This window comes from Schistocerca americana, chromosome 4 (genome assembly GCF_021461395.2).
Source record: "Schistocerca americana isolate TAMUIC-IGC-003095 chromosome 4, iqSchAmer2.1, whole genome shotgun sequence".
NCBI classification, from domain to species: Eukaryota; Metazoa; Arthropoda; class Insecta; order Orthoptera; family Acrididae; genus Schistocerca; species Schistocerca americana.
In genome coordinates this window covers 605,328,535-605,345,305 of record NC_060122.1, presented here as the reverse complement: position 1 = coordinate 605,345,305, position 16,771 = coordinate 605,328,535, and the positions used below count along the sequence as shown (strand labels likewise).

Genomic DNA, 16,771 nt, shown 5'->3' with positions numbered 1-16,771 from the left:
TCAGAGCTCGTCTACTGAGTGTAGTGCAATTAAATTAATTCTCTCGCCCAAAATATTTTACTTAGCCACGTCAGACTTTTATTATGATTACTTACCTGTGTGCTGATTGCACGTTTAAATTGAGAGCTTCATCGGACATCAGCAAAGGAGACAATGATTTATTCGATAACTTAAAGTGGTGCATTACTAGCCCAACGGCTAGTCGGGAGAGCGCATTTGATCAGGCGTTCCCTTAGCCATCCGCACCGCGGCTTTATATATGAGAACGCTGCGTGAGGAAGGAAGGCCCTAGTTCTCCCCAGACGCTGATTAGCGCACCACCTGTGCCGGGAGTCGCGTCGCGTTGGTATCATTGCTATAAACAGTCTCGGATGCCGTAATAAGTTACTCGGGATACGCGTAACCATGAAATCGTTTTCGAGTAAAGTATTAATTCTGGAATGACTTTAATGATCTATCTTCAGTTTGCGTATGTCGTATTTTCACGTGCCGCCGTGGGACAGACATTCTACCATTATTTAGTGTGGCGTTTGATGAACATTATCATCAAATTATGGCGAGCATTCACTTAAACATTTAATTTGAACAGTTATAGTTCCATCAGCGCATTAGACTCTGAACTGCTCTGGTAGTTGGATTGTGTGGATTCTTTTTGGTCTGTGACTTTCAGAATATAGTGAACATTTTAGAGAGAATGGTTTTTAATTGTGAATCCCAGACAATCTCCTAATTCCTCAGAGCTATAAGAAAAATGAAGTGTTGAGAGAATTTTGGAGTGGAAAACGCTTCAATGCAGGCAAGGAATCTATTAAAGAGTTTGCTAGGTCATGGATCTCACGTTTGTCACATTTGGCCGAAAAGTTAAAACCTGAAATGATAATACTAGGTCTTGAAGCCAAACTTCCATGGTATTGGCAAACTAGAATTATATCTGGCCCTAGAGACAATCTGGATCGTTTCATTGAATATTTGGAACGTGTAGAGCATGTGGCTGTCAATGAGGAGCAAGCACGTAATATCATAAATGCTAATAACACTAGTAGTAATTTTAAGAACGAGTAGAATGGCAATGTAAACATCAGAACAGTAGGTGTTCGCCATCCTAAGAGAGGTAGGAATTGGAGAAATAATTATCAACAATGGCATCCAAATGATAGTAATTTTGTTCCAAAGAAAATTATGCAGGTAAACAACAGTGCGGAAAGCAATGCTGTGCCAGTTAACCATAATGAAAATAAAGGAAACAGTAGTAGGCCGAGGCAGGTAAACTAGTTCCCGTCTATGAGGACACTGGCGCTCACCAGGCGGTTATTTTTCCTAAGCCAGTAATTACAGTAACTGGTAAGACAGAACAGAATACTCAGACTGAACATGTGGATGAGGGGTCGGTAGCATCTAAGGATACAGCAGAAATGTTAGATCACTCACAGTATTTGATAGATACCGTGTTGGAGACGCTTTATAAGTGGGAAGAGAAAGAGAAGGCGCAGCAGTGTAACGGTAGGGAAGAGCTACAAAATACTGAATTGTCAGGTGAAGAAGCAGAAGAAATTCATGCTTATATTTACAATGAGGATGATGTGCTCTTATCTAAAGTGCCTGTGCAGGATGTTGATACTGTACTAATAGAATTAGGACAGGAGGTAAGTGAGAATGTAGAGGATAGCCTGTTGGGGGTCGATGAACCCAGTAGCTGTGACCAGTTGTTACTTGAGAAGGAACCCGACGATAAAAGTGAAAGTGGTTTAGCTGTAACTAGTGTTATGCCCGGTCTGGAGGCGCAGAATCGCTCAGACTACAGTAATTTGGGTCATGTTCAGCACACTAAATGTAATGAAGTCGTACAGTGTTTCGATTTGAAATTAATAGACCGACTGGAAAAGGCAGCTGAAAATGTAATTCAGGAAACCCCTACACACTTTGACCTAAATGTAATGCAGACTGATGTCGATCACTTTAGTTGGAGACAAATCCAAAAGGAACTATTGGATGAGTTTGAGGAACCACCTTTACAACCTAGAATTAGGTATCAATGTACGTTGTCTCTTAGACAGTGGAAGTGAGGTGAGTGCGATATCTCAGTCCTTCTTTGATGCATTACCTGGTAAAGACAAGCTTACAGTAATGAGGGTATCAGGACTAAGAATAATTGGTGCTACTGGCAAGGTGTCAAAAACGGTAAAGCAAGAAGCGTTGCTGCCCTTTGATATTAATGGTAATTTAATTGATCATCCATGCTTAATTGTAAACAATCTCAGTATTGAGGTTTTAATTGGCATAGATTTCTTGTCGAAATATCAGAGTGTTGTTGACTTTGAAAGAAGCCAGTTAAAAATGGTCTTGCCGATAACTGGAGTAATTACAGTACCTTTTAGTGATAAACATGTAGTAACTAATGATGAAACTTGGGAGCTGCCAATACGAGTTCTGAAAAATAGGAGATATTGGGACGAAGGTGTTAATCTTATTAAATACCAAGGACCTTTCAAGATCATAGGAAAACTACATGCCAGTGCATATACGCTAGAGTACCCTAAGAGTAAAAAGATATTAGGTCTCAGGAACGTGATCGACCTAAAGAAGTTCATAGGTAGTGATTGAATTCTGTAGGGAGGGGGTTGTTCTCTAACCTCTACACAGTGTGGCAGCTGTGCAGTCCCAGCTGTGTGAGATCTTCTTTCCTTTTCAGGTCTCACTCATTCTTCATCTTTCCTATCCACGTGTTTATACTGAGTTTTGAAAATATTTTTAATTTTGCGAAATTGTAGTCTAGAAGAAACCATGGAACGTCAGGTAGTATATGTGGATGAACGATGTGACAATTCCGGATTTTTTGTGTGTGAGATAACTTAAATAAGCATGGGGTGTTGCACAAGTCATGACCGGGACCCCATTGTTCAAAGTTCCCGAAATGTAGGATACCAACAGAGCGTTCTATTTCACCGAAAATCAGTACGTAAATTTTTCGGTAACAGGTTGGCCGAATACGAGGACCTGGCTAATGAGAATGTAATTGTTGAAATGGCAATTTCAGATAAGATCAGATTTGGGGGTTAATTTGTTCCTAAGAAGTGACAATGTTTTGAAATTTTCATACATCTTTCTGTCGTTGAATAACTAGTGTAACCCGGTAGTAGGAAATATTCGATGCACCCTGCAGATACGGTTAGTGCGACTGGTTCAGCTACAGATTTTCAAGTTGAGAAACTCTACTCATTTTGTAACAGGGCAGACGTGTGCTGAGGAAGATAACTGAAAGATGAGTAGACACTGTCTGTAGGAGAAACACAATGGGCCGCTGCACCTAGTTCTTTGACGACAATGGTCTTGGTTCTCTGGGATTTCCAATCGAAGCGTATCTATCACTGAATTTCTCCAAATCCATGTTTCCGCGGCTCTGCCTGCAAGTTCAGACGTAACATCATCAGATGGCCTAAGCAGTTCAGAAGACTGCACTGAAGACGAAAAACTGATTCTGGTAGTTGTTAATATTTCATGAGTACATGCTTCACTACTTAGTGTCTTCTGTCTACAATTGTGGTCCCTTCAATCCTACCACTCTACTTTCCTTTTTGTTCAGTACATAAACTTTCACAACGTTCTAAAAGACTTGAAAAAAGGGAGGTAGGAAAAGGGATAAAATAAGTCATATCCAGACAGCCGCAAATATTGCTCCAACATCACTGCAGCGTATATGCGAACTGCATCTGTTGTCACCACAAAACAAAAATAAATAAAAATCAAAGAAACATTAATATAAATGAATGAAGCGTTCTCATGGTTTCAAGCCAGTTATTTCGAGGAGCAACACATTAATGTGGAATCCAAACTACGGTACTGTAAGGAATTTTTCAAACACTCTGAGCACTGTCAGAGGTGAAGTGAAGGCAAGACTCAGAAAAAACCGGCCATAGCATAATTTTTGATATTGGTGACTACTATTAATGTGTGACAGGCATGTTCTTCGATTCGTCAAGGTAACTGATACTGTTGATCACAGGATTCTATGAAATAAACCACAATAACTAGGAAAAGAATTGTAGCTAACAACTAGTTAGGTAGTAGATAGGCACAAGTGTAGAGATATAAAAAGCCTTGAATATGGCTAAAAGTTAAACGAAACACTTGTCACAATGATAACTCACTAATAGAGGAAGTCCTCAGGATAAAATTTTAAGACTAGTACTCTTTTTGATAAATGACTTTACCAATACAGAGTATAACACTCAAGAAATAAGGAAACTTATAACATAAAATACAAATGAAACACTCAAGGAAGTTTGGTCATCGTGCAGTAAAGGTACATTAAACATAAAGAAAACAAATGGCATGAATTTCACTTTGAAGAAGAAGAATCGAACTGACACTCAATTTTACAAATAGATGGCTCCTCTATATACTATATACCAAACATGAAATTTCTACTAATAAGTTAAGAGCGACCTAATGTACTGTCCCCTGTAAGTCCGAGCACTGTCAGAGGTGAAGTGAAGGCAAGACTCAGAAAAAACCGGCCATAGCATAATTTTTGATATTGGTGACTACTATTAATGTGTGACAGGCATGTTCTTAGATCTGTCAAGGTAACTGATACTGTTGATCACAGGATTATGTGAAATAAACCACAATAACTAGGAAAAGAATTGTAGCTAACAACTAGTTAGGTGGTAGATAGGCACAAGTGTAGAGATATAAAAAGCCTTGAATATGGCTAAAAGTTAAACGAAACACTTGTCACAATGATAACTCACTAATAGAGGAAGTCCTCAGGATAAAATTTTGGGACTAGTACTCTTTTTGATAAATGACTTTACCAATACACAGTATAACACTCAAGAAATAAGGAAACTTATAACATAAAATACAAATGAAACACTCAAGGAAGTTTGGTCAACGTGCAGTAAAGGTACATTAAACATAAAGAAAACAAATGGCATGAATTTCACTTTGAAGAAGAAGAATCGAACTGACACTCAATTTTTCAAGTACATGGCTCCTCTATATACTATATACCAAACATGAAATTTCTACTAATAAGTTAAGAGCGACCTAATGTACTGTCCCCTGTAAGGTCTTCTAAAATCCCTAGTCAATAACGAATAAAAGAAACCGTGTATAAGAATGTGTGCTATGAATTACGAAATAAGATTTTGAAACGAGAAAAAACTACATTACTACTGGTTTTAACTTAAAAATACTAATAATAAATATTAATATAACATAATAAAATAATAGTACAATAAAATAGTAAATACTAAGACTAACAAAGACTTTGAGTGCAAAATTTAAGGAATTTCTATATAATTGTGGGATAAAGACTTGGATGAATAAAATGATCACTGGGTGACAGCTCTCAAGCCTATCGAACACTTTTGTACGAGTTTTTTTCTAAACATACGATTCTGTGAATTGTACGTACGTTTTTTTTCACAATGTGTGTCCTTTTAATCTCATTTCTTACCTCTCTCCCAAGGTCAATATAATTCAGTGGAAATAATTATTTAACGGTAGAATTTAAGTTTTATCGTTGGCCGTCTGCCTTTCTCTTATCGCAAAGGAGCGGCAGCGATTACGCCAAATATAATTAATCGCATGATTTTCGGGCATTTCGCACAAGATAACAAAAAAACCTCAATATACTTTGCTATCAGGAAAAGAAAATATTTTTTGCAAAGAAATTTTCATTAAATATACACGACGAAGCCAAAGATAATTAATAATAATGTGAGACTAAAGCTTGTTTATTTTATTCAAATCATAATTAACAGTGAAAGGCCAATGTTTCAGTGAGAATTTAGGTAACATTGAGAATAATAGTGCAGCTACGCAGGTGATAACATTGAGTCTCTCTGCAACAGTATTTATTTATCGGAAACTTAATTTCTACAGTTTTAAACAATCCACACGTATTTTTGAGCTAGCTGTGTGCGTTGAGAACACAAGTAAACTGTTATAATCCAGACTAGTACCTTTACTCAGAAATATTCGCCTACGTAGGAACAATGACGATATTTAGCCGCTGCTATGAGTGTGCGAAATATACGTGACGTCACGAATCATAAATATTTTCATACACGATTCCAAACCTAACAAACTGATTCCCTCCATTAAAACAAGGAGAGAGAACAGAAACAGAGAGAGGGGGACGATATGGCAACGTGCCACAAATACTTTATAAATGTTTTAGTTTAGTGCCATAACTGGTTTTTGGACAACCAGGCCCATCTTTAGATGCCTAATACGTTTTGACCAACAACATCTTGTCTGCTTCACACTGCACAAGAATATTTAAGTATTTAGTGTCACTTTATAAGTTGCTTCATTCATAAAAGTACGCTAAAGCACTTGCATTTTTATATATGATTCAAAATAGTTCTGTTCTCTTACATTAGTTCCGGTAGATGGCGATTTATTTTGTTGTGGTCCATGTGCTTATCTAGCACGTTGTATATCTTTCTGAAATCCGCCACAGTACACTTCAGAATATTCTTAAAACGAGTGTTGAGCATCAGAAATGTGTTATATCCTTGACATTTTACTTATAATGGGAAAATTATTATTACGCAAAGATACAAAAATATCATTCACTAAATATTGATCAAGGATGCAAACACAGTACAGATGATATCTGGGATGTGCAAAATGTAACACAGAAAATTTTTTGCACTCTAAGAGTAAACCTAATGTTAAAAGAGTAGGACAAATTGTTTTGGTTTTAGTAAATTTTTCTTGTTACTGTCAGTGGAAATTATTGACAAAATACTTTACAGCCAACTGAGATATTATAAATAAACATGTATGTACACACATTTATATATACAGACATTTGATTATCATTCCAGTATTAATATTACGAAACTCAAAATTAAAAACTTGGAAGGCAGTATGAGAGTAACACATTTGATCATGGTAGTTTATATTTATACAATTATGTACTGGCATCTCAAACTGCAGTGGTGAGACTGTTTAGTGGTGTCTGATTTCTGTGAACAGCTCAAGGAAATTATTTACAAAATGTTTGTTGGCTACCTCCAGAAGCTCATTTAGAATGTACTAGGGTGAGCTGAGGGTGTAAATATATAGTTGTAGTTCCTCTAAGAGGTCCATTTTCTTGCATTTGTTAGTGGCGTGCAATATCTGTAAGTTGTCATTAACGTTAGAAACAGTCGTCAATCTGATTAATGTGAATGGTAATTGCAGACTTATTTAAATTTTTAGTACAAAGCATCCACGTGTTCACAGTATCTTGTACTCAAGCTTCTGTCAATCTGTCCAAGTTAAAAGGTGTGGCTATTTCCACAATTAATCTTGTAAATTCCTGATGTTTCTGAGCCTAGGCTGGTGGTTGCGGTGAACTCCTGATGGAAATTGTAATGAAATTGTGCCTAGTAATTGGATGAAACCAAACAGGTCCTTTTCTGCTGCTGGTTGTGAATTTACTGCAGATGATATACTATCTAATTTCATCGTACAAGTGTTCAATTATTTATGGTTAATAGCCATTGCTATTAGATACAGTTTTGATGATATTGATTTTTTTCTCCTTGGCAGATGAACTGAGCCGAACTGTAACTATACAGTGTAACATAGTGTATAGGATGGCATAAAGAATTGTTTTAATTACATCTGTGGTGGTTGGCACGCTTTTGAATTGGTCTTTTTATTCTAGGACCAATAAAATTGATACCCTCTTCTTCCCGATACTCAAGAGTGAATTTGATATTGCGATGCATGTTATTTGTGGCATTTGCAAATATTTCCACTTCATCTACAGCACCACTCCAAAAGAAGATTGTGTCATCTACATACATTTTGTAATAAATCAGTTTATCTTTTAAATGAGCATTGGACCTGAAAAATTTATTTCACAAATCGTTACTGTAAACATCAGCTAAAAGTCCTGTGAGACTGGTTCCCACCGCAGGGCTGTTTGGCTTCATACGGATTTTCTTGTTGAATGGGAAGTAGTTACGTGCTAGAATTAATTTTAACATTTCTATGAGTTTGTATATTTCGAACGTATAAGGGTGTTTCTTTATTAATTTGCATTTAATTATTTCAAAAGTTTCATGAACAGATAAATTTGTGCACAGGTTTACAGTGTTCATAGGTGCAAATCTGGCACTGTCTGGTATGTGTATATCACTTACAACATTAATAAACTGTTGGGGATTTCTGATAGAGAAATTGTCTTCAAATACGTAAAAACTACTAAGGAAATCCTTAAGCTTCTTAGGAATGTAAGGTGCAGGATGTTCCTTGAGTTAACAGTCGGATGTAATGGACACTGAGGTTTATGATTCTTTGGTTGAGATCTTAGTTTAGGAGGAGCAAGGTTCATGACTGAACTATGTTAAACATCAGCATTTAATAAAAGGTAGGTGGAATTTTTAATTAATTTCCGAAGCTGAGCTTGATAATTAGGTGTGGGATCAGTCTTCAGTACTTTAATGTTGTTTTGAAGAAAGAATTTTAAGGTTTTGTCGATATCATGTTGATTAATGATAGCAAGTATTTCTGAATCAGTTTTCCCAGACCTAAGTGTTGATTGTAGATTTCTAGCATTGATTTTAGTGGCTTTTGAACTTAAAATATTTTGTTCACTTGGGCTTAGTTTGCCCATGTCACATGCAAATTTTGTGCTGCAAACTAATTCGTCGATATTTTTGTCATTAACTTTTGCTACAGCGTTATGTCTCAGATCTGTATTTAGTAAACCAAGTTCAGCTTCCATCAAGTAGAATGCTGGCAGAGTCTGCTGCTGTATCATAAAGCGCAAATTATGTGGTGAAGGGGGGTGTCAATAGGATAAAGTGTTAATTTTGAAGTAACTAACTGAATTTTTTTTTAATGTTTCATGGCGATAATTAACTGTTTTTGGTTATTTTTCAATTAATGTTATGTAATATGTACATGGCGGCTGCAGGTTGCATCTGGTTACTAGGTTCAAGATTTGGTTTGTATATTGACCTGTTTAGTATGTCTTTTTCCTTGTAGAGGTACCTGATATCAGTTTTTGTCCACATTATTTCATACTTAGATTTGGGAATCTGTGCAGATTTACTCTGTCTCTTAATGATAACCTTAATGTAGTTGGGGATTACATTGAAAGTGAGATAGGTCTCGTTAAACTTTACAACTTGTACTAGTTTCATAATCCTCACTCTTAAGTTCTTAAATCTATAAACAGTTTTCAGTGCTTGACTTGACAATCTCAATGTTATTTCACACAAGTTTAAGCTTCAGAACTCCGATGCTGTTAATGGCAGTTGATGAAGGACTCAAACAACCACAAATACTTTTTAAATGTTTTATTTTAGTGCCATAACCGGTGTTCGGCTACCACGCCCACCTTCAGCTGGCTAATATTTTTTTTTAAATAGATGTTTTGACTAACGCCTTGTCATCTGCTCCACACAGCACAAGAACATTTGAATATTTAGTGCCGCTTCATAATTTGTTTCATAATAAAAATACGCTAAAGTGCTTGCATTTTTATATATGATCAGAGTAGCTGTATTTTCTTAAATAAGGTTCAGTAGATGGGGATTTGTTTTGGTGTGGTCCATGTGATTTTCTAGCTCGTCTATGTTGCTGAACTCCACACAACACACGTACTCTAAATAAATCACTGTGACATACTTCATAATGATTATTGATTCTAAAATGAACATCGTAAATACTCAAATATACATGTAAACAGTTGCCTTCGTCCTGTTTTGTTCCTAAAGACGCGTCATCAGTGTCTAAAGTCATGACCTCTTCATTCCATACTTATGTTAAGTGTACTCGAGCAGTATATTACTGGGGCAAATGCACAATATTTGAATTCAGTTGTCAAACTACGAAGAAATTTCGTAACAAAAAACCGTAAAATCTGGTGTTGGGATCACTATAAAGATCTGTTCAAAACATTATATCTTTTAACCACAGATTGAGAGTACATTTGCCCATCAGTTGCGCATATAGACATGTTTGGTGAGTATGGTCTCTTGAAATGCAAGAACAGTGTAGCACTAACTTCTTACATTATGAAATAACTTCTCTGCAAGAATGTGTAAACAAAATGCTACTGTATACCAGGGATAACCTGAATGAGATTGCTCTGATTTAAAGAGACTGGTCTCACGTTCGGGAGCGTGGAGGCTCTAATCTCCATCAGGTACCCGCGATTTATAATTTTCGTGATTTCCGTGAAGTACTTCACATAAATGCTGGGATGGTTACTGCTATAAAGGCACGTCGGTTACCTTGCCCGTCCAGACTTTTAAAGTGTTCAATCCCCGTATACATGAATCGTATGACCAATATATCTACGGATGAACAAAGCTACAACTATCTACACAGCTTTTGAGATTGGGTCTTTGATCAGATGCTACGGAAACTGTTACAAAATGAAGCAACAGAATGGAGGGTATGGGCAGGAGTGCCCCAGGGAAGTGACATTAGACCGCCCTTGTTCTTTATATGCATAACTGGTCTGAAGGCTGTTTGCTAGTGAATCTGTAGAGCACGGAAAGGTGCCGTCGTCGAGTGACTGTAAGAAGATACGATGACTTGGACAAAATTTGTCGTTGGTGTGATGTATGGCAACTTGCTCCAATCTGTAAAAACATAAGTTAATGAGGATGCGAAGGAAAAACAATCCTGTAACTTTTGAACACAACGTTAGTAGTGGGCTACTTGACACATCCACCTCGACTAAATACCGAATCGTTATGCTCAGAAGCGATGTGAAATGAAACGAGCACGTCAGAATGGTAATAGGATAGGTGAATGGTTAATGTTTTATTGGGAAAATTTTGAGTAAGTGCAGCTCGTCTAAAAAAGTGACGGCTTATACAACACTAGTGAGAATCATTCCTAAGTACTGCCCTAGTATTTGGACTCCACTTCATGTGGGATTAACGGAAGACATTCAGAAGCGATTCACAGATTACTGCTGGACATGTTATCGGTAGGTTCGGTCGGCACGCTCTTACCACGGAGATGATTCGTAAACTCAAATGTAAATTCCTGGAGAAGAAGACAATGTTCTTTTCCACGGTTCAATTGTGGAAGTTCAAAAATTCGGTATTTGACACCGACTGAAGAACGATTCTATTGCCACCAACGTACATTTCACTAAGTACTACGCAACAAACATGCAGGCAATTACGGTTCGTACACAGGCTTATAGAAAATCGTTTTTCCAACACTCGAATAGAACAGGAAAGAAATTCTCTAGTAGTTGTACCTGGTAACCTCCGCATGAAATGTACATTACCGTGCGGAGTATGTATGTATAGATAGATATTTACATGTACAATTATTGTGATTGCTCTAAAAGTTATGACATGATGTGTAAGATCAGGAGTACAAAACTGTCGTACATTTGAGGGGATTGTGATCTTCCCATTGACAGAGATGCAGCATCGTATTTGTCAAGTTCGAGACATAAACAATGAATAAATACTGATCGTTGTGGTCGATCAGGAGCAATTCAGTATTTGTGCTGACGTGCAGATGGTAACTGGACCGATTCTTTTCAGAGCAAGTCTAGATTTCTAAAATAATCAAACCAGCCGACTGACGACATTCAGTGCAAATGCGTCATTGATTCTATATGTCACAAACAAGTTGCTAATCGGTGTTATTCAGTTTAAAATTCATTCATACGGGTATGTCTGTCAGATAACATAAGCATTATTTTTCCATTTGGCAATTCTGATGGAGTTTAATGATAGCCGTACGTATGTCGGAACGACTGTTACCAGGAAACTATCAGCCGCAGAAAATGTCAGATAAAAAATTGTAGGACAAGTACTTTTATCTAACCTTAAATCATTTCATACTCCGAGGGGGAGATAATTAAACGTTCCCGCTAATTTAATAAAAACATTTGTGACGTTCACAGTATCACGCTATAGAAAGCCGGCTGCTATATATAGGAAATGAAGACTAGCGAGTGGCACTTTTGGAGACCTCTACAGCCTCAACATGAAGACCACGTTTGCTGTTGTCGTCGCAGCCGTCTGTCTTACCGTCTCCCCAGGTAAGCTATATCCAGAAGCAAACTGCACTTTGCCATTTATATTTAGTTATGATGTCAAGTCGTTCAAAGAACGACTTACCATTCAGTAAATCTATGCTGTAGGGGAACGTTGTGACATATGCTATTCAACGCATTCACCTCATCAGCAGCGTAAAATGGGGCACAAATTCATTGAAAAGTTTGAGCCTAGTATGATTCTAATAATTATCCCTCCACCACAACATTACTTACAAAGTTTTAGAAGCATCTTATCATAGAGGGGTCCTAGAACTGAGCCTCAACAATGATAGCTGTGAACAATAATTTTAATTGAACATAATGATATGGCATATACCGAGGAAGTGGTTAGGTTACAAACACAAGGATGACAAGATGGAACATTATGTTTCGACGACGAATAAACGAGGCTTGAAGGTGTAGCACAAGAAACGATTAGTGGAGATGGGAAAGGGGAAAAATGTATGGCGTTGGCCTTAAGGAATTTCGCGGTACCAAGCTGGATGTCTGGTAGAGAATATGAAAGAAGGCACTACTGTTAATGAATGCGCATTTCTCTCTCATTGATCAGTTATCCATATGTGCCTTTGTTTTTGCACGCAATGGTTCTTTTGAGAAATTTCCCGAGTGCTTTCTAGCATTGGTTCACTTTAAAGGAGAGCAGATATCGATTCTCCTTGGTTGTGTTCACGTCATGACGTCTTGTGCTAATCCACAGTACCCTGGCTCAATCACCGCCAACTGTAAGCTTATGATTTCTATCAGAGTTGCAGGTTCTTTGGGAGAGGTGCATTCATCAAACATTGCAGTCCTACCAATCCAAGTTTTAGGGTTGGAACACCATTGCTTTTTTCAAAATAAAGAAGAAAGAAAGAAAAAAGTGTGAATCGAAGTCAGAGAGAGTGTGCCGTTGGGAGTCGAGGTAGGCAGCACGTTGGGTGGAATAGAATTGTGTTGAATATTACTGAAACTTAAGACGAAACAAATTTCAGTGATAGATAAGTAGAGGAAAGACAATGAGAGAAGAGTCAAGTAGAGAACCCAGGACCTGAAAGAGAAGCTGGTAACCTACCATCTATGATCCCTCAATTGACAATAATCAGATTGCATTAAAATCGAAAGGGGACCATAGCATTGTAGCTGCGTGCACTGTCAGATCTCTCAACCATCCTTTGTTTATCTGTATGTGAATACTTCACCTTTAACTAAACAATATCCGATAGCATTTATCTTGCCACCGCTAATACTCATCGAAATATAAGCGACAAGGCATGGGAACCTACATTGCATACAGAGAGTATGGTCTTGTCCACAGGGGACGCAGCCTCACTGGAGGGAGCTTTCGCGAATTCGACAAGGATTATCCCTGCTCCCAGCATAGCATACTACTCCGTGAATGGGACAGCCATGCAGGAGATGATGATAGCCGCTGTCTCTTCTTACCTTGCCAACATGACGGACGGAATCGGCTTCCAGACAGCCAACGCAGCCCGGTGGACTTACAGGTCGATTCGCAACATGCAGGAGGGCATAGAATACACTGCTAGCAGCATCCAGAGTGGACTCAATGCTTCATTCGACAACATCCTGCCAGTGCTGGCCACAGCCTACCGCAACTTCTCTTCTGCTGTCAAGGGTGGCTTGAGATCCACGAAACACTTCAATTCACAAGTAAGAGACTGTTGTCTGATTCTGTTGTGCTCTATCATTTTTCTGCCGTAATCATACACCGCAATTAAATAGCCTTAACTCATCAGTGTGTCGATATGTTTCACAGGGGAACTTGAGAACAGGTGCTGGACAGCAGAGGGACAGCGGCATTTGGACTCTGGACGAGGCGTTCGTCCACCTGCCGGAGACAGTGGCACCGGATCTGCAGCGGCTGCACGACTGGATCCTCGAATTTGCTTACATCGGCATCTCAAACGCCACTGCCGAGCTGCCGGCTATCATGGAGGAACGCCGGGTGACGGTGAGGACTTCAGGATTTACAGTGGGGAGAGTCAAGATTAGACACATCTTCCATGTGTGATGTTTGGAAGATGAACGATTATATTGCGTTGTATGGACTGTTTTGTGTGACGGCTTTATTTGTATTACAGGTCTTAGACTTAATGAATACTTGAAGAGTTTACCTCTTGTACGATTTTCTAGTCGCTGTATCAGGTTCCATCCACTTCCCTGTCAGGCCCCAGTGGCGTACTGAGCATTATGATTGGGAGTTAATAGAAGTCGGTCTTCGTGACTAATGTTGTTAGATGGATCCAAGTTCATTGTAATGATCGAATCTGGACACCAGTTAATGTTAAGGAAATGAGGAAAGCATCTGTTTACTTATTCAGTGTTTATCGGTCTTGATAACTGTGTCGACTGTAGAATCGATCTCCATTAATTGGACTCTTGGTCTCTTTGGATTTATTTCGATACGGACCCCAGCTGTAGTAGATCTTTCGCGACATCATCCAGTTCGCACTTTCTGAGTCTGCCAAGCTAACGAGTTTCTTAGGGTTTTACACCATTACAGGTTATAAAATTTTTATACGAATGGAGCGGCAACCGAGGGATCAAATTTTATTGAGGAAAAAATAAAGAGCAATCAGGTGCAAAATGGAAGGTTTATTTAGACCCATGCCAGAGGGGTTTAAGTAAACCTCCATTTTGCAACAGAATTAGCTGTTTATTATTTCTACAAGAATATTGCAGGTTTGGCTACACGCTGTTCATGCAGGCAAGCCCCATGTCCTGTGAATCGAAGTCTTCACGCCTTTACTTTCTGGTCAGTGTTCGGTTGCTGCATCAGTTCCTCCACCAAAATGTTCTTCCTTCTTTTTACGTAATATTGCGAGAATTCAATCGTAAACGAATTTTCAACTTTGCCAAAGTTTCTGCTGTAAATCATTCAGCATCTTCTGAGCGAGCGATAAAGAGTGACAGTAATGCGCACCCATCAGCTTTATACAGTTGTATGGCGAGCGATCTGCATGTGAATGCTCGGAAAGAAATATTACACCGCTGCAAGAGGTATGTTTTTCGTAAAGGATATAGTGCCACAAATTGCGTTAGCAGGGGTAGCAGTACAGTTGTGTATGAGAGCTAACTACGGTCAGTGCTGGATTCCAAATTTTTACCAACACTATAATCATCATCACGATTATTAAATCACCCGTCAAAAATATTTGAGTCGCTTCCCCCATAAGTAAATCCGAGAAGGGCTATACAGTTGTGAAAATCTAGATATTCTTGCGTCCCTAACGTGGCCTGACTGAATGAAGTGCTCGTGCACAGTCAGTGTATCACAGGGGTATGTCATCGTTAACTCTTGCGACGTTCTACAACTGTATGTAAAGTACATCTGATATACGAACATCCACACTAACGAGAAATCTCATACACACATGCCTTCCTTATAGAAATAACTTTGACTTTATACTCGTATTTCGACAGGCTACAATCTACTTTGGAAGACATATTCCCTATGAACAATAGGAAAACCATGCACTTGAACCTTTCTTCCTCAGCTTCTTGAATTACGGATTTTGTGAAACTCTTATGGTCGGTATAATGTGATTATAGCCTATTTTCAACGTCCACATTCTACTGAAAAATATAAAGGACAACCTTTTGTTGCATATCCTTTTGTGGTGTTAGTGTACAATAAATTGTCATGGTTCCCCAGTGTGTGCAAGTTTTGGTTCAACCTGCATACGACATATTGTTGGGGATGTTCCATCTAGGTGGTACTTTGAGATGAAGAAATTGCCATTTGAGAGAAACATGGAACTGGTGAATCAAACCATTCAGAAGACCGATCGACTAAACGTTTTATTGTAGTAGAGCTTCTTATCGTTAGTGTTACTTATCAATTTCTGTAAATGTCAATTTTTTGTGTCAGAGACTATTTATTCTCCTGGCACGAGAAGTCTTGAAACGTGAAAGTTTTGCCATTCTGTTCATTCTTTCCGTAATCCTTCTAACATGTGCTCGAAGTTTTAACTCTTGCGTCGTTGAGCTTTGTTTTTGTCTAGAGTGAAATTAGACCTAAGTAACAGAGACAGACGAAGTCACAGTGACGTATTATTCTTTCTGTGCAGTCGCTGTACCCTAGAGCGGCAGCTGCCATGTTGCTGGCGTACAACTACCACCAGAGCTACGACCAGCTGTTCCAGGAGTACTCCAGCCCAGACATCTACAGCGACTACGCTGCAGCTCGCGACGAACTGCTCTCCCTGGAAATTCAGTGAAGAGCTGTATCTATGGACAACGAGCACGTGTTGGTTGTTTGACGCTATGTACTAGGATGTACTGATCAATAAATATCATTCAAGCACATTAAAGTAATGTCTGACTATTTAAGTATGTGTAGGAACGATATGATAAAGGAACTGACTTAAATGCTGGGAAAACAAAAACCGTGATAAAGAAAGAAATGAAAATAGATATATAGTACCTTAGTTGACGGAAATCCCGTAGAATAGGATTCTAAATTGTCTCTGGAGACATGAAAATGGAAGAAGGAATTAGGGAAAGATTCGAGGAGGCATGCCATTTATTTAATTCAGTCAGACAGAAGTACTTCAATAGGAGACACGCGTATAGAAAGAAAAGAGATTGGGGGTACTTGCAGATAGTTCCACCAACATTATGATATTGTCGTTATGGCTTCGGACCTTGTATAGTGAGTAAGTGGACAGGCAGAAACAATCAACAGAAAAGGTTGCCGCAGACCATACAAACAAGACT

General features: G+C 38.4%; 1 protein-coding gene across 1 annotated transcript; it reads left to right on the top strand.

Annotated features, from left to right (window-relative positions):
• The first annotated feature begins 13,383 nt into the window (after window positions 1–13,383).
• LOC124614076 lies at window positions 13,384–16,360 on the top strand. Its single transcript, XM_047142914.1, has 3 exons — window positions 13,384–13,702; window positions 13,809–14,003; window positions 16,123–16,360. Exons 1-3 carry the CDS (start codon window positions 13,439–13,441, stop codon window positions 16,270–16,272), a joined length of 609 nt encoding a protein of 202 aa, XP_046998870.1. The 5' UTR covers window positions 13,384–13,438; the 3' UTR covers window positions 16,273–16,360.
• The last annotated feature ends 411 nt before the right edge of the window (window positions 16,361–16,771 follow it).

What these genes read in the sequence shown, in the direction of transcription:
- LOC124614076 (XM_047142914.1), top strand. Translation starts at nt 13,439, where the DNA reads ATGCAGGAGATGATGATAGCCGCTGTCTCTTCTTACCTTGCCAACATG. An exon ending in CGAAACACTTCAATTCACAA is followed by an intron (nt 13,703 to 13,808) that starts GTAAGAGACTGT and finishes TATGTTTCACAG; the next exon opens with GGGAACTTGAGAACAGGTGC. An exon ending in TGGAGGAACGCCGGGTGACG is followed by an intron (nt 14,004 to 16,122) that starts GTGAGGACTTCA and finishes CTTTCTGTGCAG; the next exon opens with TCGCTGTACCCTAGAGCGGC.